General features: G+C 39.3%; 1 protein-coding gene across 2 annotated transcripts in view; it reads right to left on the minus strand.

Annotated features, from left to right (window-relative positions):
- LOC122571599 (tyrosine-protein kinase Drl) overlaps positions 1-24,950 on the minus strand; it is a 104,103-nt gene extending 79,153 nt beyond the window's left edge. Inside the window, exon 1 of one of the 2 annotated variants that reach the window (XM_043735557.1) lies at positions 24,360-24,950. In XM_043735557.1, coding sequence (XP_043591492.1) covers positions 24,360-24,504 — 145 coding nt within the window. In that variant the 5' untranslated portion in view covers positions 24,505-24,950. The remainder of the gene's footprint in view (positions 1-24,359) is intronic. The other variant, XM_043735558.1, reaches the window with a different exon arrangement.
- Between the last annotated feature and the right edge of the window lie 305 nt (positions 24,951-25,255).

Here is a 25,255-nt window from a genome sequence, read left to right on the forward strand (position 1 = left end):
CCGTTACATTTTCATGAGTCAACGAAACTCCTCGTCGCGTGTAATCGATAGATGTTAATTTCATTCCGGCCGATTCTGGAAAATTTCGTTATCGCGGCAATCACTGGAACAGCAGGAGTTTGGTCGTTTATCTTGTTATCGTTGTCAACTTTGTTTTCGACAACGAGCAAGTTCTGTATGCGCAAGTATGCACAGGTTCCTGCGTTACATAGCATCGTTATCGAATTTATGGAAAATCAAACGCGTGAAAAGATGTTGATAAATTTCTCCGAGTATCAGTTTTCAAGCGATACACGTTTAATAAGCAATTAAAAATAGAGACACGAATAAACGCGTAATTTGCCTAAACATTTTTCGATTCTGCACTAATGGCTCGTTATCTTCTTCGTCGTTATTTCCTTGGCGTCGAAAGATTTCGTCAGCTTCGATAAGATATAAAGAAAAAAAGCGTTATTGAATTTTCATTTTACTTGTATGTTAAACTGAAATTTTCAAGATAGAACAGGGACAGGATTAAGAGAATTTTGTAACACGCAACAGATACACGTAACAACGTGATGTATAACGAGCAGTTTCTCGGGAAACTATCGTAATTCATGGTGATAGAAATCATTATCACTATCATATTCGTCAAGTAAAGTACAACAGAACGAGGAAAAGCTAATACAGCATAACGCTAGAGCGTAATAACAATTACGGGTGAAACATGCTTTAATAATTTAGCCCTCAACAACTCACCAACCAAGCTTATTTTATCCGAGTCATTTATCGCGTCGCGATTTACGTTTTCGCGTTTCTACTGGCGTCGAATGGAATTCCAGGGTACTCATTTGTCGTAACTTGGCGCCCAGAGCACTACGGCGTCACGTTGACTGGTCGAATTTGCAATAAAGAAGATAGATGAAACGTGGGGGATATCACCGACTAATCTTTTACTCCTCCGTTTCTCATCGTTTCCCTCTTTCATTCGTTATTCATTAATGTTCATTTTGTTTCGCTAACTAAGCCACGCATTACGTTACTTCTGAACTTAAAGTTGAATATATCTTTCGTTTCGAACTAGTCTCCTCGTAGCGGTACCTTAAGAGATCTGTTTACACCGTTCGAAGCACTGTTCAAGACTTGAACAGATAAACCGATAAACTAACACAGTGCAGCATATCGAACGGTTACAAGGAATATATATTTCTTTATACGTATACACAAGTTAAAGTTATAATTCGCTAAACTATCACCTTCGTACAAACATCTGTTTCATAAATTACAATTAAATAATCGTCATAAATTACCAGACGTAAACTATATCAAAGTACGTTTAATTATTTTATCAACACAAATTACCTATCGAGACACCAATTAAGTAATCCTTCCTTTTCAACATTTTGTCTCTTTAATAAGATGCAAACAACGTTCTCTCGGCAAGAAGTTACCTTGAGTTTCCATGCAACGTTAGGTCTACGTTAGGTCCAGAAAATCTATAGCCCTACGGCGCGGTGGTGCGGTGGCGCGGTGGCGCGGCAGCGCGGCGTCTCGACGAAGGAGATCCGCGTACACTCGATATTCTTCTCCGGCGTTATCCCTTCACGAAATTCCTTTAACTCTCCATAATCGCGGCATGATATTTTCATAATCCCCCTCAAACTTTTACGGGCTGGCCGGTCTATTTTGACGTCGAGTGTACTCTCAAAGTGGCCCATTTGCAAGCTTGTATCTACCCTTAACGTCGAACGTAGCCAGAGAGAACCCGGATGAGAATGGCGGGACAAAGATGGAAGATCGTTTCAGCAAGCTGGCGTTACTCTTCGCAAATTATCTCGCCAATGAGAGCCCGGAGCACTTGGTCTGAAAATCATCTACGCTCGTCCAACGGTGGCTCTTGTCTCTCTTTTTCTATCTCTCTCTTTCCTTCTTCGTGAAAATTTCTCTTCCTTCCTCGCTTCCGGCCACCTCTATCCGCCGTTTCTTGTCGCTTTCGCGTTCGAAAGGGTTGCGCAGGCTACAGTTACGTCGGATCGTTTGTGGAAAAAGTGAGAAAAGGAGTGCCGTGAGAAATCGGGCAAACTCGAGGAGACGAGGCTCGGAAAGGAGAGACAAAGGGAGAAAATCGAAGGGAACGAGAGCGAAAGAGAACAAGCTGCCCTGCCGAAGGGAGAACCATTGTTTCCCCGAGTGGGCCGCAAAAGAGCGTCGTCGAGTTAGAGGGATGTTTGTCTTTAATTAAAATCAGTCACAACCCGTTTCACGTGCTCTGACAATCCTCCCTTTTCTCCAGCGGCCGTCGTTTCAACCCTCTATCTCACTCAGCCACTTACCGGTTTGTCAAGCAGAATTCTTAATATTCAATTATTCCATGCTGCTTTTAATTAGTCTCGCATCCGCCTTTCCGTGTTTAGCTGTTTTCGATTGCGATTCGTTGAAAACCGAACAGATCCTGTGGGACGAGAACTTTCGTAAATAATGGCACGAATCTCTTACATTTTAGCGTCCACTCTTTTGACAAAACAGCGAAATACCGTCAAAATTTCTAATAAAGACTCGAAAAAAGATACTCGAATGTATTTGAAATATATAACTTTTGGGAACTTGTTTTGCGTCAATAGAGGCAGAAATTGGCACAATTTCTCATATCGTATCGTAATCTGAGTTTTAGAAATTGGAAAATCCGTTATAACGAAAGAGCTGTAAACGCGGCTGTGGCCCTTCCAAAATCCATAACCAACTAAATAGCAAATAACGTATGTCAATAGCATGGCAATAGCAGCATGTCATAAAACACGTAGTTGTTAAACGTTCGGAAAAGAGCATTCCCGTGTAGAAAACCACTCCACGTGGAGTTGGTGACTCGGGTCGAGGAAATCCGCTTTGTTGCCTATTCTTCACGCCCGCCTTGCATTTGTGAAACATTTCCTGATAAGGGTAGAAGGGGAAGCTAACGAAGGGTAGCATCTTCAGAAACCCGAGAAGAAAAAGATCACGTTTTACTCAACCTCGGAAGAGAAAGGTGGAGCTCGAAGAAACTCGGAGAAGACAGATCGGTCGCATTGACGCGGCTCATATTACGCCTCGTAGATCGTATCTCGTACAATTTTCCTATGAAATAAGTCTACGTCTGAATCGAAATTTGACGACTCAAACTCTTAAATGCCGCGCGACGAAGGTTGCATTAATTCTGACTCATTCCTGTAACAATCCTCTGTTTACTATTAAGTGGACAAAAAGTGGTTATCGCGTGGTTATCGGCTTATCGCATGCTGATAGGCTTACCTCGGTTCAAATCATAATAAATACGTATTCGTCGAGTCTATTTTCGCAGTTCATAAATCTCATAAACGAATAACTCTTAAATGCCTTTCTGTCTTTTTCTTTTTCTTTTCAGCTTTTTAAGCGGAATTGAAACGCTCTCTCTTTCTCTTTACCTCACACGCCCACGATCCTTATATTTATAACAAAGGCTAAACGACTCTTTTTTCGTACCCATGTTTGATCTATTTTCGGTTGAAGCTCAGTGCCTTGACGTATTTACAGGCAAGACTGTTTAACGGTAACCGATTGTCAGGGACAACAATGAAGCAGTATGTTTTATCATACACCTGCGCGCGCGACGAGAAAGGTCCTCCCGTATGGAAAATGCGACTCGAGCACAGCGTCGTGCATTAAAGCTGCCTGCAGGCGATGAACGTGACTAATTGAGAAACTTGAGGGAAGCGTTCCACAATACGGAACCTCCTTTGTAATAGGATTGCTTTCTGTCGTACGTTACTGTTATTTAGCGGCACTAATGTAAGGGAAAATTTCATGGTCCTTCGTGGCTATGAGAGTATCGTTGTACTCGTTGAATAGAATTGAATGAAAGACGGCAACATGCTCGCGAGGCGTTTCTACGTGTGACAAAGATCTCTTACAAGCGACAATTTGACCATGTTTCGATATTTTATATTCGGGGAACCGCGTGTATCGTCTCAGATTTCTATGCGAAATTTTCAGATATCCATGTTTTTAATTCGTTCTTAATTCGCGGAGCATCGATCCATTACACTCGAGTATCTTTCGCTATAGGAAAGCAACAACCCGAAGCTGTTTCGATGAAATAGAAAGTAAATTAGAAGTAAATAGACTATGTAGAGGTCATATCTAAATTAACGATAGTAGAAGGACGAGGATATTTTGCTGGAAACGAAACGACCTCGTGTAACAGCGTTTAGCAACGATGAAGAGAAAACATTACGTGATATCAACATGTAATACTTTTGATTAATTATCGATTATTTTAGCAACCATATATCTTTTAGTTATGAAAAACGAATAATATACTTTTATTAATTTTCGGGATACCTGTAATTCTCTGCTTAAATTTTATAATTAGCGCTTATCGCAAAGAGATATTCTATTTTTGACGATATGCAACTTCAAATACAGCGGAGGACGACCGCGAGTATATGGCGGATTTCGTTCAATATGTAGATGCATATATTCTCATCGGATATATATTCTCTTCGTTATACAGAATATATCACTGTGCTTACAGATTACCTTTAATTAAAAGGGATCACGTATTTCTGGCATTATTGGATTTTTAATGAAGTATCTAGTACATATAGGATGAATCAGTTTTCCCATAATGAGATGTTTCGTATTATTCTAGAAAAATTGGTTTCAACAGATATATTTTCTCCGTTAATAAGTAATTCGTCAAATGGTTTTCGCAATTCTGCGGCATTCTGTTTTATCAGATTATACAGGTAGCGCAACTTACGAATACGAAGAAATAAATGACCAGAAAGCAAGTATCGGTAGCAATTTCTTTATTTTCCCTGTGGAAACTACGTACATATGTTTACGTATAAAATGTAGCAAGATGAGATTATAATAATAATAAGTTCGTTCTCACTTACCACGATCCACTTACCACAGCACACGTATTTTACTTTTAAAGGCTATCGATCAAGGAAATCACGTTGCGCGTTCATAGGTGAAAGTTCGCCGCAGTGCGTTCTTTCTATTCTAAACTGATCGCTGAGTCGATCAAATGCTCGAGTGCTTTATCGTGTTAATACTGGAAAGCAAATGGAACAGTTATCCTTTGTAAAATAATTTAACCAATTTGTAATTTCAAGCGGAAATTTTGTAGAAAATTCTGTAATTTAATTCTCTGTAAAAGCACGTCGAGAGACTGTCAGAACGGTATAAAATCGAGACGCAGCAAATGCATAAAAAAGCCTTCGATCGAATGCTCAACCACCAATTCCGATCGTTACCGCTCCTTCATCGTCCTCGTGGAGCGTACGTAGCTGGCTTTCAAGAGTCAGCTACACAACGTACCCAAGCATCAACGAAAACATTCATTAAACCGGTCTCTGCTGTCCTGTTCAAATAACTATGTCGAACCGTCGCGTCGACGAGAAACGAATAAAACAGTGAAATTCGTTTAAACGTCTCCTCTTTAGAAGCAACGTTCGACGACCGATTCGATTGCTCTTCCAACGAACACCGGCCAGATACGAGTGGTTTCGGTAAGTGCAAGTCGTGAAACACAATCAACACGACGACACCGATGCTAGATCGATCCAAGCACAACCGGATGAACAGAAACTCGGATGGCTGGTTAGAAGGAGCGCGTTAACGAGCCTCGTTATTCGAAGGAGGGGAAAAACACGATTGTGGTCCTCGGTCGGCTTAAAAGTGACACACGAAGCGTAATTAGCGACAATTATCGTCGCCCGTGGTTCGTTCGGATTTTCCTGCAACGCGATGATACATCAATTCCACCGAGCTGATCCACTCGCGTATTAAAATCTCCACTCGCGCGTATTCACGGTCTATTAAAGCTCTCGCCGAGCAACGAAACTAGAAACGAGATCGTATTAACCTTTTTCTCGCAATTCTTTTGTTCGACAGTTTCACGCTTTCTTCGATAGTAGCATCGAATGCAAAACGACGAGGAATTTTTAAGCCGTATTTAGATCAAATGTGCCGCACTACGTCGCTTCAAGCGTTGAAAAATCGCATGTGATTGTACAAGACGGTGTAAAAGTTTGGTTCGTGTTCGCAATTTTTCCATACTACGCAAAGAAAGAAAGAAAGAAAGAAAGAAAGAAAGATCGTGTAATATTCAACTAACTAAACCGAATGTCAGCAAACGCGCGGTTCTCTTTCATGTTCCAATGTGCATCGAACACGGCAGTACAGTTATATATAACTAGACGTTTGACGATACATTTACGGGAAATTTTATAAACTACATTTTATAAGCTTCGATAACGATCGTGTAGGAAGTAATAATATATAAAGTAAATCACAAACATTTATAATTCACCGACAGAATTATTTACAGGTCAACTTTTTTATTTTATATTTCGTTATCTTAAAAAATATTTCGTTACTTGAAAGACGTAGCAGGGTTAAACGACGATACTCGGTGAACGCGTCCACTGCAGATATATCCCATCCAAAACTCAATAACCTGCACGATGTTCCGATATTTCTATCATCCTTTGTTCAGATAGAACGATATTAGAAACGGAACAAGATATCGTCCTTGGCTAGCGCGAAATAACATACGAAAGGATGCGCGTTGCAAAACCAAACAAATAAAGTGCGAGGGTGAAGTACGAAGGAAAAAGCGAGAACAATTATCAATTTAGCTGGAGGAAATAGCCGTCAATAGGCAACAGACAGAGAGCGGCTTTAGTGAAACCATCTTAACTTCTTCTTTTACCTTCCTACTCTTACCGATTCACGTGGTAAAAGAAAGTAGAAGGAAAACGGAAAAATGGTACAAAGAAAGTTGATGGTCGATGGATAAAAAAAACAATGAGGCAGCGGTAAGCGTCCGTACAAAAGCTTCCTTTTTCAGACGGTTCGCTTCGTTCTCGAAACTCGTCGATGATTACCACGGTTTCTTAATTAACCGTCGCTGATCGAGGAACCCATCATACCGTTCGTGGCACCGGCGATAATTAGGCAAGCTCGGCAGCCAGTCGGAATTTTTAATTGACGAATACTGCTGGAACAATTTCTTTTCGCCCGAATCGAAGGGACGCGGAAACAACGAGATCAAAACTTTCTTCTGCCGAGAAAGTTAAATTGTCGACAGAAACGGAATTGGACGGCATTTTCGTTGTCGCTAACTCTGTAAATCGAAATATTATTTCTCTTTCTGCTATATACGATGGTTTAAAAAATGGTTAGATAAAAAAGGGATTATCTACTTGCGAAACGAAGAAAGAACATTTATCCGGGTATAAAAATTTATACTTTTCAATTTTTCGAGGCATCCGGTAAGTAGTACGGTTTTCCCGGTGTTTAAGCTAACTTCAAACGCAAGGTAATATTATTTTTAGTAGAAACACGACAAATTTACATAATTGTAGAAACAATGGAAATAAGTTACCACACATACACGGTATGTAACGGTATAATTAGATATACGTTGGATATTAGCGCACAATTTACGGAACGAAATACCACTTGAAAATTACAGCCGTCGTTCTTGCGACGTTCACGCGTCTACATTTTGGAGTATCTTATGACAAATTTACCATAGATGGTCATGCACTTTAAACTAACATTTCATCATAAATTGATCGTACGGTTTTATCTGATTTAAAAATCGATAAAATATTTATTTTATAATGCGTATTTAAGAAATTACGTCAAACCAGGAAACCTGATTTTGAAGCGTTAGAAAAGATACATATCGTTTTATACGTTTCATTTAGAAAACAATCAGAAGAATAAATTTACGTAAAGAAAGTCGTATGATTTTAATTGTGCTTTGCAAGTACGCGGATACACCTTATGTCATAACGTAGCAGAACTTGGTCAAAAGTACAAAACTTTATATAGTCTGACCTAGTTGCTAAAATTATCCTCTATAGAGATATGTAGGTAGATAGTTGCAAGTTTTCCACCTACGTTTTTTTTTTTTTTATGCTTTTTCGCATAGCTTAATTGTAAGTTATAATATGTTGCGTGGTTTGCACGTATGTAGAGATCCGTTGCATTATCCAAGTAACATCGTAACGTCTACAGCTTTTATAAAGTTCAAGACTCGAGTAGTTCCCTTCGAAATATCTTTTGCTTTATCATTCTGTTTCTATCGAGCATCAAGTAGAAAGTACTTTCTATTTCGTAAACGAAATATTCTATGTCCAAGTTGTCAAATATATTTGTTATATTTGTTATGTCTGTTTTGCTCTGAAAGCTCAATATGCTCAAAATACGAGCGACAATATGCTCATACAGTGATTAATCAAACAAAATCTTGTACCACGAATTAAACAAAGTATCGAGAACAAAAATGTGAGTTTATCGCATCGATTCACTGCAATAAATTGTATTACACGTCGTAAAAAATACAAAATCATCGTACAATCGTACAAAAGCGGAGTAATTTTGTAAAGTAACACCATTTTTTCTAAATCGGAATTCGGTTGTACCGAATATTTTATATTCGTATTTATTTTAGATAGCGAATTAGTCGGTTAATCCACCTTCACTCTCGATGCATCTGATATTTTATCGCAAATTCAATCGTTACCCTTCCCTTGACAAATTTAGGATCATTCGTTTCGAATATGTTGTTCAGCTTGATTTAGCCTCGGAACGTGACTTGCACAGTATCCCCTCGCAGAAAACTCCAACAATAGCTACAAATCTTAGACATAACCAAGCGGAGAATAAACTTTCGTCAATTTCTCCATAGCGGCAAATCGAACGTTTCCCTTCCTTCGTGCTTTCTGCATTAATGACGATAGATGCTTTCTCATAAGTCTGGGCAAGTTTCCGGCTGTTCTAAGCGGAATCCTGCTTTAGACACTCGTCACTGGATTTATTTCCTTGACGACGCGTCGCAGGTTACGTACGAGGCTTGTCGAATTGGATTTGCGTCGAAAGGATCGTCGCGCAGACGTCAAGAACTTCTCCGCTTTCCTTCCCCTCTTCCTACACCGTTATCCTGCCAACTGCAGCCGGCGATGCACCTACCACTTCTACGATTCTCTCCGCGATTCCCTTCTATTCCGTATCTCTGACTCTTGACGCCGGATTTATCGCACGGCAACACCCTGCTCGCTTATTGATACATCTGCCCAATCCACGCGCGAATACCTTCGCCGCATACAATTTCCGACTTTTGTGAGTATCGCGTACTACCTATGTACGTAATGGAAATTCGTAAGCCTAATGTTAACTTCTAGTAAATAAAATTTCTAATATCTCGTAGTAGCCACCTACGGATTATCGATTATCGTAACCAATACAGAAAATCGATATCGTGGACGATCTGCGTGTCAGCAATAAACGGTAAATACGAGTCGCCTATTGAATATTCATTCGAAGCGCTCAATTATTTATTTTCCCAGACGTGTCGAGCTTTTCCACGATGCATTTTCGATCAGTAAAAATGCGCTGCAGAGGCCTGTTTCAAACTGGCGATTTATAGAAAGTCATCGAGTTGCCAGAAATTATAATTAACACCCGTGCCGTTCGTTTTAAATTGCATTCGACATGGTATGGTGTATCAACGCGTATATTCATCGCATCGTTGCTTCGCACAACTAATGACAGTATTTATTATGTACCTACCGGAGAAACTGTAATAAATTTTCAATCTCTTTTAATGCAATTATACCGCAAAATTCTACCAAAAATGTTATTAACAAGATACCAAAATATCGAAATTTATAACGTTGCGTTATAAATAATATTACAAATAATAATAATAATAATAATAATAAGGAAATTTGTATTAATAACTCGTTTGCGTGTAATATGTATGAGAAATTTGATTTTTAATACAGCGTGTCACTCGTTATTTTATTTCCGATACAACTCAGAAAACTGTCACGAATACAATGATAAAGTGCTCGTTCGCTACTGCATTTCCTTCGTACTCTAGCTTAACAAAAACTACGCCAATGTAAGTGAAATAATATTTTTGTACCGACATTTTGGTCGACACCAGCGCACGTACTGTCTATATAAAACTGCATTAGAAATACCGCATGCAGATTTCGATGTTAGAAACTAGTAAGCTACAATGATTCGAAATCCAATAATATTGCACCGATACGGTAATATGTACAATTAGAGAATCAATATGCGTCAGATAGACGCAAGAGAATAGACAGTTATCGATAGAGGACGGTTAACTCTTTAACAGTATACCCCGAGAGATACTGGAACGAACCATTAAATGACGCAATCGTTATACATGTATGTATGTATGTATTATTTGTATCTGATATGAAAAATGTAGAGCAAACGGGTGGGTAAAGAGGTAATTATTTTCAAAATTCTACGTTCGAAATGTTCGACCGTTTTATTACAGAGTGAAAAGACGACGATACACTTTGTTTATAAAAAGCAGAATTATTTTTAACAGATGACAGCGTCGCTAAACGATGCAATTTAATGGACTATCAAAAGTTCATTCGTTCTACGAGAATCACCCGCGCTACGAGCGAAATAAGAAGTAAAACGGGCGCGTTATCCACCTAATGAATTTTTTAGTGGACCAGCTACATCGGTAGTAGCTCAGCTGAAAACGATAAAGTACATGGTATTAGACGGAAGATTCTGGCGAAACGACAGAAAAAGACAACGGCAGTGAAGAAAAAAGCCAGAACGAACGAGCGAGTGCAGAGGGATGGAAACATAAAAAGTGTCGGAGGATCACGAGCAATTTCCATTGGATGCAGCGGAACGGGTATTACGCCTGCAGGCCGATTTTATGCGATGATAGAGTTCGACAGGTACGACCGTTTTGCAATATGTGCAGGCGCACGCCGCATGGCCATCCGACGATTTTCTACGCATTCTGATTTCCATTCGTCCCAGGAAACACACGGTTCTTTTTCGAAACACGACATTTCCCTGTCATCGTCATTATCCTCCAGGCGCCCACCGTCGTTGTTTGTACGAGCATTATAGCTCGACCACTTTGCCAGCGCGGCAAGTCTAATATTTTACCAACGAGAGTACTTCGTCGCTCCATTTGTATAGGCGCGCTAGTTTGCATCGTGCACGTTGAAATACTTCACGTACGCGACCGAGCAAACGTAACGTTGCGTGAAAAAATGTTCCGGCTAAAAATTGCGCGCGTCGAAACGTCATGAATGCGAACGAACGCTATTTGCTCGGCACAACGCATCCTTTTTTCTAACCGGTATTTTTTACTTACGACTCCGTTTACGACTGGCACGAGAAGCATTTACAGTTTCCTCCCGTTATTATTACAGAGATCGATGAATAACGGAAAATACTTTATGCTCTGCGTAGATATTACTCTCTTCTCTCGACTGAACAGTTTGCAGAATTTTTAATACCGGGGGAGCTTCGTTTTTATACATTTTCGATTTCGTTTTTATCGTAGAAAGCGGTTCTTGGAGTAAGCTTGGAGTAGTTTGTGATACAATCGCTTCAAACTCTTTTTCATTTTAATAATTTTAATAAAATTAATAACCTGTTGTGACGATGTAACGGTGCAATGACAGAGAACGGTACAGTATAAAAGCAAACAAGTAAGTTAATATGTAAGACATACACATAAATCCTTACATACCCTAGTATCATAGGATACTTATGGAAAATAGGTTGAATCGACAAATTTGTTAAGAATTATTATTCTCTTTAAAACTATATATCTTATGTTATAAAAACATCTATCTCTCTCCTTCTCTATCATTTTCTTCCCATATCAAAATCGTTTCTATAAAGTTATATCTTATATATGACATGGATATCTCTACTACAAGTATTCTATATCGCGGATTCGTTACCGAGTTTCTTTTGATTTTAATCGAATATAACAACGACAAAATAGGTTACACAAAGGTGTATATGGTATAGGTGTAAAGGTATATGAAAATTATTATATCTGAAATAGGGAAATCTATGCCGCACATGTATACGTGTACGTATCGTATACAAACAGGAGAAGTTCTATCTATGTCATGGAAATAGATTTCAATCCTAACTGCAAATCCTATCCAAGACGTTTCATACACGCCTGTACTTTGTACACTCGTACAAAGCCACGCGTTGCACAAATGTGCTATATTGTAGCCAATCTGTATTAGATACACAAAGGATATCCAATCATAATTGCAATATGTACATACATATACTTAACGATACATGTATCGATATTAGCACACGTCGTATGCAATCGATGCAATATCGGTGGTTCCCTATCGCCTTGTTAATACTATCTCACGCAGCGCCATTATCGTTATTTTGTACATAAAATTGGTCGACAATATACACTGCCGACCATAAGTGTAAAGATATAAGCATATCTTCTGATATTTAGTATAAATTGAATGCTTTCCAACTGCTTTCATTTTCTAGTTGTTTTATCACATGTCCGTCATTTCATTTGCTTCATATTTGTCCTATAATGTAAAGTACGTATTATTTGATCTGCATAATACATCTTACGATACCGTAGATATAAACGGTTTATGCAATGTCGAAGTAAATTTCGGAAAGTAAATTATCAATTGTAATTAAATGGCCGAATGCTTACAAACGGGGAAACACGTCAAACAGGTTAAATTGAATCTAAACACTGACGAACTTAATTCCCAAAGCTGCCGACGATTAATTAGTTTGATAATTAATCGGATTAATCTGTTAATCGGTTGATCAGAGATAGGTGGAAAAAAGTTGTAGGATTAAATGGAAAATATGCAGATACATGGGAGACAAAGGACCATATTAAAAACTACATCTTCCTAGATTTGAAATTTTCACGATGATCGGTTGACGTGTTTCCGATTCGTCGGGTTTCCATCGTTTTATTGCGTGAAACCAACAGAATTTTCCCACTCGTCTAGCATTTTATGTTCTTTTAGGGAAATATAAGTTTGATAAGCTTGTATCGATGTATCGTTCCAAGATACTGGAGCATTCCGTGATAGCAATTTTCATAATCCATTTCACTATAGGCTTAAATTTATCTAAATATGCCTGCCTTTCCCTTTTATTTTCTCACTAGCATATCGCTAATACGCACATACCTACATATTTACGTGCAAACGTGCTAAACCACTATGGACGTTATTCGTGCGCCATGCATTTGGCACGTACCATATGTCACATGAAAACCGACGGCACCTCGTTTCGATCGATGGTCTTAAAAATGTCGAGTAAGCTTGATGTTATTCGATTGCGAATAACATGTATTATAGTAGGATATTAATGTTGAAAATTTCAAATCGAACTTTGTCTTTCGGCAAAGATATAATCGGGTAAGCGTAGGAAAAGTCTCGCTGTGTACAATTATAATTATAATTGATACAATTTGCGAAATTAACGGTATCGGATGAAACAATTAAGGAAAGTATTTCAGACCATTAGGAGAAAACTATGCGCTGTTAGCTAGACATTTTAACAGCGACGAGGTCAGGCTTGCGGATTAAAGGAAAATCCCTAATACCATTTTCCTCGCCATTAGGGGATTTATTGATCCTCCGGTTCCTAATGTATTCGAACGGGAACGATGCAACTACTCAAGAGTAATGCGAACAGTTAGCTGGATTGGAATGCCTCTGCGAATCAGATAAATCGTATTTTTCCACACAAACGCGTCGGCTAGACGCGTCCACCGTGAATTCCCCGATATATCTACATGCTTCGAGGGAGAATAAAATTTTAAACGATTAAAATAACTTGGATAATTTTCGTGTTTGCTCGTGTCGACATCGATATAGTTTATATTCGCCGAGATTTATATTATTCTCGTGTTCGCGCATCTCCGCGCGATATTCCCGAAACGGCGCGGTGCGGTGCGGCGTGGCGTGGCGTGGCGTGGCGTGGCGTGGCGGTGGGCAGGGTTGATAGCGAGGTGAAACGACTGCACTTCACAAACATAACCCGTCCGTACTCCGGGCAACGAAATTGTCCCGGCAAACAGAGAAACGGCTGATGAACATATATTAATTTGCCGTGCAAATAGGCGATCGCGAGGCTTAACTCGTTTCATCGACGGATCGATGATCCGAGGGGAGAATAAATTTTGACGCGTCTTCCGTTCTCGCGAGTGTTTGCGTAAATCACGAGCGCTCGTCGATGCGAGACACGTGTAAATATGTACGGAATCACGGATATGGAAGCTCGTGTATCGCGAACGCGTTCGTGTTTGTCCGTATATAAATTTCCCATGTAAACCAGCCCGATGCCGGCCGATGGCCGACGTTCGTCGATTGGATTGCAAATCACCTGCATACTTGCCGGTCGACGTATTAATCGCGACGCATCCTCTTACACGCGCAACCGCTGCATTCAGCGTCAAGTGGACAGCGCGGAGGAAGCTTCGTCACGTTCGTTCGCTGTCCATCGATCACCGTATATTTCGCGAAATTCAGCCTCCTTGCCAGCCATTATATACCTGCAAATCCGCCTGTCCTTCCATTCATATCGGCACAATTTCAACTTTCTTTTTTCATTGTTCGGTTTTGTACGCCGTTTTCTTCAGTCTTGCGGACCAATGGAGAAAACGAACGTTTCCACCAAGCTACGCGCGTTCTATCGCGTTATTTACGGCGCGAGTACATCACGCGATGAAATTCGTTGAAGAACGACGAGATAAAGAACGACGTTGCGCTGTCAAATTAATTCTTCCCATTCCGCGTCCGACGGTGTAAGACAATAGCGAAATAACGCTCGCCGGTAAAATCGGTACATTGTTGCAAAATATTTTCTTCTTTCTACGAATTATTTATGTATCTCGGCTTCTCTACCGGCTGCAAAATCATAACGATGCTTGTCGATGGTGTTCGTAAAAATGTCAAAAAGGACGAATCAAAGTTAGAGATTCGAGTTAACCATTTGAAGTTCTACAACCGATGCCAGGAATTTCAAAGAAACTACTCTTTGATACTACGGACGTAAATTATTTGTATAACATTTTCGGCAGATAAATAAACAAAATTTTAAGACGAAACAAAAATCTTTCGAAATTCTTAACATATTTCCTGACTGATAGATAGGTAATTCTCGCAGAAAGTTCTTACAAACTCGATGGAGAATTTAAAAAGGTTACAAAAAATTAATATCTTTGGTAGATGGTGAATTTATCACGTTTTCGAATTTATGAGCTCAACTGTAAAAGCTCACGATATTCGTATTCCTTTGAGAAATTAGTACGCAAATCTCGTACGTTGTCATCTTTTGAACAGGCGATGTAAGAAAATATCAATCTTTATGGCCATACAAATCTAATATTTTATCGCATAAAGTACGATATTTTTCTAAATCTATATTCCAAAATGCGCTTTATAATAGAATACCAACGGATGAGAGAAGATGGTAGGAGTATGGCGATAAAACAGTTGGACTGAAAATTTACTGTCCGGAAGTGTGTTACGTAACGAAACGCGCAAACTGATTCTATCAGATACAACATTTGATAGATTAACTATTACGTTACGACTGGTTAAGTAATTTCCAAACGAAACGTACGCACTAAAGAAAACGGATAATTAGTGTAACCTTGTCTCTATCTATCTGCATTGGGGAAACTCGAACGCTTCGATGACTACTTAACGGTATCTTGGTCGTCGATACTTACTTGCCGCATCTGGTGACCGCTGTGAGCAGCTGTTCAATATTTGCAGTCTACGTATCTTTATACATAGCTATTTCTTTATGTAGAGTAATGGGTTCGCTATGTAACGATACTTTGAACTGCTTATTCGCCATGTAGTACTTTCAAACGTGCAAATACGAATACAATATCAACGTACATTGGGCGACGTAGGTTAAATAAAAATATCAAACGAGTAAAGCAGAAATAAATGATATTTAACGTAAAATAAAAGATATTTTACGTTCCAAGTCAGGTACCTTTCGATCGATACTTATGATGTTCTTAAATAATTAATTATAATTAACGTATCGTTCACAGTGAATTACCGGAAATCGGTTATTTCGTGTCATTCATTCCGAATACTTTGAATTTTTATTATTCCTTTAACGGCTCAGATACCAACGCTGTTTCTTTGCTCCGTTAAAAAAAAAAAAACATAAGCTATAATTACGCTAGTAAGCTAGTCGATTAAAAATTTTATACATAATTTGACGTAAATTGAACGGGCCCTTAACGTAATAAACAATAATAATATGGGAACCTATTATTAACACAGACTCCATGAAATTTCATCTTCTCCAACAAAGATTCCATTTTTATGCTGAAACTGTCAGAGAATATTTGTACTCAATTGTACATATTAGGTTTAATGGGATGGCACTTTACGACAGACAATTAATTATCATTAATTATTAGATTATAAAATCTGATATTATTACATGAATTATTCCGAATGCATGTAAACGTGACAATATCGTAGATTAAATCCGATATAATTGTGATTGAATAACGGTAATAAATAACTACATTAATATGATTGAACTTAATAGGATTAAATTATTTATCCTAAGTAGTTGTTTGATAACCGAAACGAATTATCGGAAGTGAGGAAATTACATGTTCCTTGCTTTATTTTCAGTCAATTACTAACAATCATACACGCCTGATATAAATACGATGTATCCGTATAAATAGGTACTTAAATATTTTCGTTTATTATACTACATACAGTGTGTACAATAATACGAAAACAAGATGCCAATGTACAATATACTTAGTAACGATAACGATAAAATTTGATGGAAGAAGCAAGTCGGCGAGATATCGGTCATGATCCCTAGTCGACCGCGGTGCTCGGGGTAAACTGTAAATCTTTACCTCCAGATTCCTCGTAGCTTATTTAAGACGACAACGTATCCCGTGTGTACGCGTATCAATCGCGCGGCTCCACCGAGCCAGCGGCTGCATCGATACATAATGTATTTGCACTTGTGTCTACGTATGTCCTGTATTTATGCACATATCGACGGAATATGTGAATCTACAGGTACAAACGCGTATTCGCACGCATTCAACCGTGCGTGTGCACAAACACGAGACACGGCAGATCGCTCAGCCATAAACCATGGCGGTTTACGTTATCGTCTGGCCGGATCTACCCGTCGGCAAACTGCTGCAATTTGGCTAACGTTCCTTGCAGCCCTGTGTACTCGTGGAAATTGATAGGGCCGAAACGTCGCGCTTCTATCCACCTCCCCGCATCCATCGCATCCACCGACGAGAAACGCTTTTTACGCAATATTTTTGTAACACGCCCAATGATTAATCATCCCTCTAACACATCTACGTCGTCGATTGAGAATCGAATTGCTAAGTCTATCGTTCGTCTAGTATCGTTCAAGAACAATAGGTAACGGACAACCTCATGTTCAGTCCTTCTCTCAAACTCCATCGATCGACATTTATCTCGATCACGGCGAACGAAATGGACATTGGGAAGACACCGCGGAGGCGACGCAAAAAGGTAATTGCTCCTGGAATCCAGTATATCTTCTATCGTTGGTCACTTGTACGTGAAGACCATGCGACGAAACATGGCACGGATGTGATATAGAAACATTAGTATAGTTTATTCTTAGTCGATTCGCAATTGTTGTAGTAAATACGGGACAAATGTCAGTCAAACGTCCATATAGTATATTCTCTTTACAGATTGCCTGATAAAATTACAATTTACCTGTTAACAGTAGTTAAGTTAACATTAAGTAAGTTAAGTTCATAAAAAAATCACGTTTAAAATTAGAAAATGATTTTAGGAAAGCGTCTGCGCGAACAATGTTCGCGTACAGGAGTTTGCGGAACATTTTCAGAGGGTAAGAACTGTCGCATGATTTTCCATCGAACGCGTTCTTCTGGAATAAGTGATTTTCCCCTTGTCGTTTCCACTGACAGAGGTCGTAGCGAAATATCAACGGGAGTTGTTTTACGAGCTTGCTCCGACAGTCAACGAGAATGAACGCGTTGCCGACTGTTTGTCGGTCGGTTTGTTTCGCGGTCCAGACGAAGCAAACACACTGAAACCGATTGCGCTGCACGCACCGCCGTGTCTGGGAGCAAATTAAAAATCAATTCCAGGACCCGGTAATTTGAAAGTGTTCGACCGGCTGTTTCTCCGGACGCGTAGCGAGCTTTAGTCAGCGAATAATTTGCCAAAAGGTTGAATGCCGCGCGCAAGTCGACGGTCACAGAGGTTGTACCGCCTGGGAAAATATTTCTGCCCGGCATAAACGGGTATATACCTTCGCGGCGGCTTAATCCACGTCGGTGATTTAATTAAAAATTGTTTGACCACGAATTTTAAACGCGACCATAAAATTTCGCCACTGCGTCGTCTCTACGCGCAATATTTTTTATTCGCGGCTGGCTTATCTTCACGGTGGACGTTCAACCGCGTGCGCCATCCGGATATACCATACACGTAGGAGGAGTCCCTTTTGTCCAGTTTCGATTAATCTTTTTTCGATTAATAAAAAAAAATATTTATTCGACCGGTAACCGATGAAATGCGTTCAAAGTGTTTGACACTTTAATGTGTAATATATATTTACGAAATTACCAACATAAAAGACATTTCAAGAGCATGCGTATATTGTCAAATATTTAATCAATACACGATATGACTTTTCTTTTTTGCAATAATATTTGTTAAATGCATAAATAAACGTGTGATCATACGTGTGAACGTACATACGTTTAAAATGGGAATCAAACATTTAGAAAGGAAATTCTTCCGATAGAAGCGTTATTACTCGTTTTTATGATTAATTAAAAAGTAATCGTGTGATCGTGTTAATGGATACTTGAGAAATTCCAACTACTCGTCGATCTCACTCGCGCATATTCGTGTAGAAAATAATTCAAATAAATATTTCTAATAATGTTGTATCAATTTGTGTTATATACGTTATATCAGATTGATAAAAATTATTTCTCTTTACAAATATTACAAATATTAAAATAGCGCAATTTCTTTTAGAAATACTACCGATCAAGAATGCCGATTACCTGTGTTAGTTTATTAATTTTATCTAGAAAATTTCTGCCAAAAGTATCTAATTGACAAAGAACAGGCAAATAGGTTTTCATTAAAATACGTATTTTTAGCCGATTATGGAAAAGATTTTATGACGCAATCTATGTACATAAAGGCATATTATGTATGTATGTAAAAGCATATTACGTATGTATGTAAATGCAATTTCAGTTTGTAAAGGCATATTATTATTCATCGAAAATGAAATGTAGTTATCGGTCGACGATACGATATCCGATCGATCGATATTATGGAAAACATGTAAAAGTTTAATGTTAAGAAGCACGTTATAGAATATGTGCCAAGTAATTTACTACTATCATATTTACAATGGCTAGTTATTGCGTAAGTTATCGCAGAAGTTATCGCATAAATACAAGAAAGCAGCGTAAAACTGTAAACGGATTTGAAAATGCTATTCAGACATTTCTATAGCAATCGTTATTAAGTATTTCATTCGCTACGTTATTGCTTTATTATATTATTTGGGAAGCCACGCATTTAAACGTTATCTGTATTTGTTTCAAGTAGCGATAAATGCAAATTTCATCTTCATCGACAAAAAATAAAGGAGAGGCGATGATACCCAATGAATCGGAAAAATACCCTACCTATATATCTGTGGTAACACGGTACTACATGCAGGGATAGTAATGCAAAAAAGATATTGGAATCGCAGGGGAACATAATTTCCCGTCCGCCGTATTCGCTGGGTTTGGCACTGATAGATTTCAACTTCATTCATTACAATGTAGTTTAGATGAGAAAAGTTTGTATAATTTTCGAATCGTGGAAACGGCAGTGCCTTCTTTTTTGTAAAGACGTCAGAAACTTCTTGTCGAGAAAAAACATTAGGCATCATCTCGTTAATAAATTTAGAAATTGTTATAAATTACAAATACATGGATGGAAACGCGTATAATTTAAAACACGTAAAATGCGTAAAACATGCGTAATTCGAAAGGCTATTACGAAGGCTATTACGAAGGCTATCACGAAGCATCGGTTCGGTTCGATCATGAACAAAATCTGTATATTAAATCTGTGTATTAAGAGTTTCAAAATAATTTACCTGAAAATATTTAAAGAGTATAATACAATGGTATACGTTTAATAAGTTTCTCATCTTCGTATAAAAAGATGTAGAATCTCCGCGTTCTTAAGCAGCAAAGATCTCGTTTCATCGGCGTAGTTCAGTTCACCTTAAAATAATTGTGAAATACCTGTAATAAGGTATCTGTTTAACACGAAACACGCAGCGAGTAACTTTCAATTCGGTGGCGTTTCCACGCTTGTGCCCGTTTCACAGTTGAAAACTTACTTTTTCGATTCTCTAACTAGCTTCGCTGAAACGCAGAGCAGCTTCGCAATAGTCCTTGTGCTCCATCTGTATAACCACAGTACGCTGCAAGTCCTCCATCGAACGGCAGGCGTACCCTGCCTGTATAAATGTTTGAAACTTTCTCCGGAATACGTGCCGAGTTCGCACGATGAGAGGCGTCAGCCAATGATGTACTTGTATTTCCGTGCTCGAGCAGCAGGGCTGTCTGCTTCAGGCTAGAGCGAATCTTCTGTCTGCGTACGTCTGTCTCTCTTCCACTCGCGCTTTGTTCGTCCATGCTACTACTTTGCCGCCCTCTCTCCAGTTACCTTTCGCTCTCTGTCACCGTGCATTCTTGCTCGTCTTCCCTTCTACCTCCTTTTTTTCGGTGCTTTCGAGCAATGCTCCGCCAGCGAAACGAAGTTTTCCGGGGAAACTAAAGTCATTTCGTTCGTGCAATCTAAGTTAAGTGACTTTCGAGAGCTCGGGCGACTAAACGCGCCCCCGGTGGGTCGCAACTCGCACGACGCGATCAACCCTTTCTCCTTCTTCTCTCCGCAGCTTGCACGTTTACCGAGGTCAAGTGGAAGAGGGGACGAGGGCCGGAAGGAAGGATCCAAGATCTGACGAGGATTACGTCGTCCGTTAGGTTCCACGGGTGCTTAGCTGGCTGAGAAATCGACTCTAAAGCCACCATTCTTTCCGACGACGTAGCGGCACCATGGTTACACGTCGTTTCGTTCGCCGATGTTTCGAGATCCTTGCACCACGGCTAACCAGCCGACGAAGACTAACGGTTTAAAGTTGCATCGTCCCGTATCAGACATTTTTCAAGGTGACAGCCCACGGTTTTATGCTCCGTAGGAGCTCTGTGTCCTTTTGTCGAGCCGACGACTGATAAGTTTGAGCCAAGTATTTGCGACACCTGAATACCCGTTGCTCGATGCCAACGTACCTTCCAAGAACTTGAGACGTTCAACGTCGTAGGTTCAAATAAGAGGTGACTTTCCTTTTTTTTTTCTTTCGAGAGAAATTGTTTCGAGGAGACGAAGACTCGGCGAGGGTCGACAAATTTTATAACTACGAAAGATGAAATAACGGTTTCTCTTGCCCCGGTTATTTCCCTGATTTTCGACAACGTAATACCGACTTTGTGCAAAACGACTATATTTCAGCAACAATGACGTTATCAAATGAAAAGGAATATCTTTATCAACGTGCTTTGTGAATTATGGAGATACTATCTTCATTTTTAATTCAAAACTTAAATACGAAAGAACCCGAAGAACTTGGGAGCAATTTTGTATAATTTACCTGATACCGGATAGCAAATTTATTTCGAAAACACGAGCATATTATTTACCCCGTTAGAATAAGTTATAAAAGAAATTTTAACTTGCTTTAGCGAATATCTGACTTGTTTTCAGTTTATCGAGATTGAAAATCTCAGATCTATTTCAGAAGAATGTAATGAATGAAAACGTACCGTGTATAAAGACAGTAAACGCGTTAAGAGATCTAATCGTATTATAGCAATCACGTATGGCTCAACGATATCAGACAGGCACGCTCAAATTCGTAGCACTCGTTTCGATCTACATCCAACTGCCTCCATTAACCGTTGGATAACTACGTATCGGTGTTAACGCAAAACCGTGGAAAAGCACACAGATATCCGACCGTAAGACCATCGACACCAGAAATGAGCGATGGAGCCATTTCGAGCGACGCGACGCGACACTGGGATTGGCTCGATTTTCGAAGAGTCACGAGCGGCTGCTCCCTCGTAAATACAGTTATTCCACTTTTTCCTCTTTTCCGCTAGCAGGAAAGTGACGCGTCCAAGCTGTGTGTACATAGGCTCGCTACGTTCAGCCAGATAGAGGCGTATGAATCATGGAACCGTAAAGTGATATCGAATGGAATAGAGACTAAGTACGTACGGCACGGTACGTACACAGCAGGTCTCTGCTGTGTGTGCGTAGCTGACCGTCAAAAACGAACGCCTCTTACCGCAGATCCCACCGTGTATTCCACGCAGCTCACCGACTCTTAGTGTGATTTAGCTGCACTTCGAAGAAAGCGTGGGAAACGCGGTTTGCAATGGTCTTAAATTGATGGAAAATGGCCGGAACGTATGTTCTACGACCGGCGTCGTAAATCAAACTGCCGCAGAAAAATGAGAAAACGATAAATTCTCTAATTCAAATGCAATTTAATGCTTGAAATTTAAACAACGTCACACAATGGAACGTTGCGTAACGATGATTTGTTACGAACAAAGTTAAGTTTCGGAAAATCAGCCATCTTATCTATCTTATAGCTTATAGTTTAGCTATCTTATTCTCGTCGTTGGATCGTTTCGTAATAAATCCCCCGGAATCACCAGGTTCCGTCTCTCACGTTATAAAAATATAGTTTGTTTTAAATAGAAATTAAAGTATCCGATCAAGGTAAGAAGCAACTCGATCGATATATTTCTTCCTTCTACAGTTGCATTGATTTCAATTTCGTAATAGTAATCGCGTAATGAACATCATCGAAATGTATTTCTAATTATTTATATTTTCAATTAAGATCTGCGGCGAAAATATCAAAAGTATTATTACGACATCGCGTTTCACATCGATGTATTATAATCTAGGCTAAGCTATTTTTTAAAAAGATACAGTTATACGACAAAACCCTGCAAGGTGAACCCAATCCCATAATTTCAATTTAGTCTTTCACACAGGATTACTTCACTCCTGATTGTAACACAATTTTCATTACGCTTCCTCTGATAAACGAGTTTATGACATTTTTCCCGTCGCTGCTTGGCATGCCATTAAAAATGCCCGACCAGCAGGATTCGATGTGATTAAAGGCAATGTTAAATTCGCGCACTGCTAAATTCAACATCGTTCATCAAGGTTATTGTTAATTCGACAATCATACGCGGTCGTGACTCGTTACCGAGCGGTCGGACAACGATTCTAATTAAAAGTTCACGATACACAACCATCGCGAATGTAGTTTTAGTTTATCTCTATAGATTTTGCTGAAGCAGCATTGATGGCAAGTTAATTGAGACTTCGCGGTTCTTTTGACCATATCGCCGCTACCTCGATAGAATGCTTGCATTTAATTCGTCACGCTCCTCTCCTCATCCATTCCGCTCTTTCTTTCGCTTTCGACGATGACAAAACGTTACAATTGTAACGAGAACCGTTAACGGCCGCCGCGAACGCAAGATTTCTTCAAACTACCATCGAGTCCTCTTGTATCTTTAAATTCGTCCCATAACGAGCAGGGACACTGTTTCACTTTCGTCTTAATCGAAAGTTCTAATTAGAGGACCGGACATTGACGTGTAGAGAATTACTTTTCGAGAGGACTTTTCATCCTTACAGCACGCTTACGGCATAAGATATTTCTATGTGCATATTCCTTTATTTCGTTTCTTATGTAACCCTTGCACAACAGTGCACAGCAAAATGGACGTAATATGAAAAAATAGATATATAAAATAGCGCTTTCTATAATAATTTATAGGTAAAACGATATTTTATCGAAGCTCTACTTTTTAAATTATATTTTCAAAGCTATCTATTTAAATAAAAATACGCAGTTTGAACGTATACCACTCAAACATATCGTTGCTAGGTTCTGAGCTAACGTAACGATAAGACAATTGAAAATTATAATAAAGTTAACGTGACATGTAGTTGTGACATATAGCTTACATCTTAAGTTTTAAGAACATTATGACATCGTATTTGTTTAAAGGCGGTTAAGATTTATTCCAAATGTTAAATAATTAAAATCTTGCGCGAAAAAGAAGCTTGTCGGCTTTGAAATGATACACGATAATATATATATCTGCAAAGAGAAAAATATTTATTGGGAAAAAAAAGAAGAAAAAACATTTCAAGAAGAGATAGAATAAAATTGAGTATCCAATAGCGAGCGTACAAAGTAAATTTGCAACGAGAAATTTAAATAAAAGGATGCGTTATCCTCTGTTTCTTTGCCTCTTCAAAGTAACCGATTTATCAACGAACTGTGTAAATTAAAAATAGGTGGCTACTTACCCAACAGTTTCATAACCTGAGTCTGGCTGATAAAAATGTTCAAGTATCCATCGCTGCAGCCAACGAGAACCAAAAGAACGAAAAATTTGCATCGCAACAGATCACACGATCCATCACCCCACCGCATTGTCTCACATAATAACATCACGCACCGACGTAATCATACGCGCAAAACGTACCACTTTTACTCCGTTTCTTATTTCCGTTTCACGTTATACACGTGAGAGCAAGCGTGGAAAAGTTCTGTTGATCTTTTTCGCAAACGACGACAAACATCATCGATATTTTTTCTACGCACAAAATCATCGTTCGATGTAACGTTTCCACAACGTGTTTGACTCGAAAGTTTTTCAAACTCTTTTGCGAACAACTATTTTATTTTGAAAATTGCATTTCTCCTAAGCTACTAAACTTTAGATTTTGTAAGCCATTCAAATGTACCATATAGCAAAGAGATGTTACGCTCGATTATTATGGATCATCCATGGTCGAATGAATATCGAAGAGAGCGACGGTCACATGGTTACGTGATCGACGAGACATGAAGGAGAAGTATCAAAGCACAGGAGAAGCGATCACAGCGTCGTCGGCGTCGGAGCGCAACTGACGGACGTCGCTCGGTAAATTGAAGGCGCCACGAGACTCGCGCCTGCGCCCGCTTAGGGGTGCGACGCCGAATACGCAAACGGCCAACGACGAATCATTGGGTAATACACGACGCGCGTACGCCCTGTAAATCGCGGTAAGTGTAAATCACACGTTTGGATGGCCAACCGACCGTGATGCGCTATCAGAATCGCCAAAGTATCAGAATAGGGGAACGTACAATTGCCTGCGTTTTAATTGTGTTTTTGATATATGGTGTAGGGCAGACACAAAGAACGGGTTATCCGGGT

The sequence above is a fragment of the Bombus pyrosoma genome, linkage group LG10 (genome assembly GCF_014825855.1).
Source record: "Bombus pyrosoma isolate SC7728 linkage group LG10, ASM1482585v1, whole genome shotgun sequence".
NCBI lineage: Eukaryota > Metazoa > Arthropoda > Insecta > Hymenoptera > Apidae > Bombus > Bombus pyrosoma.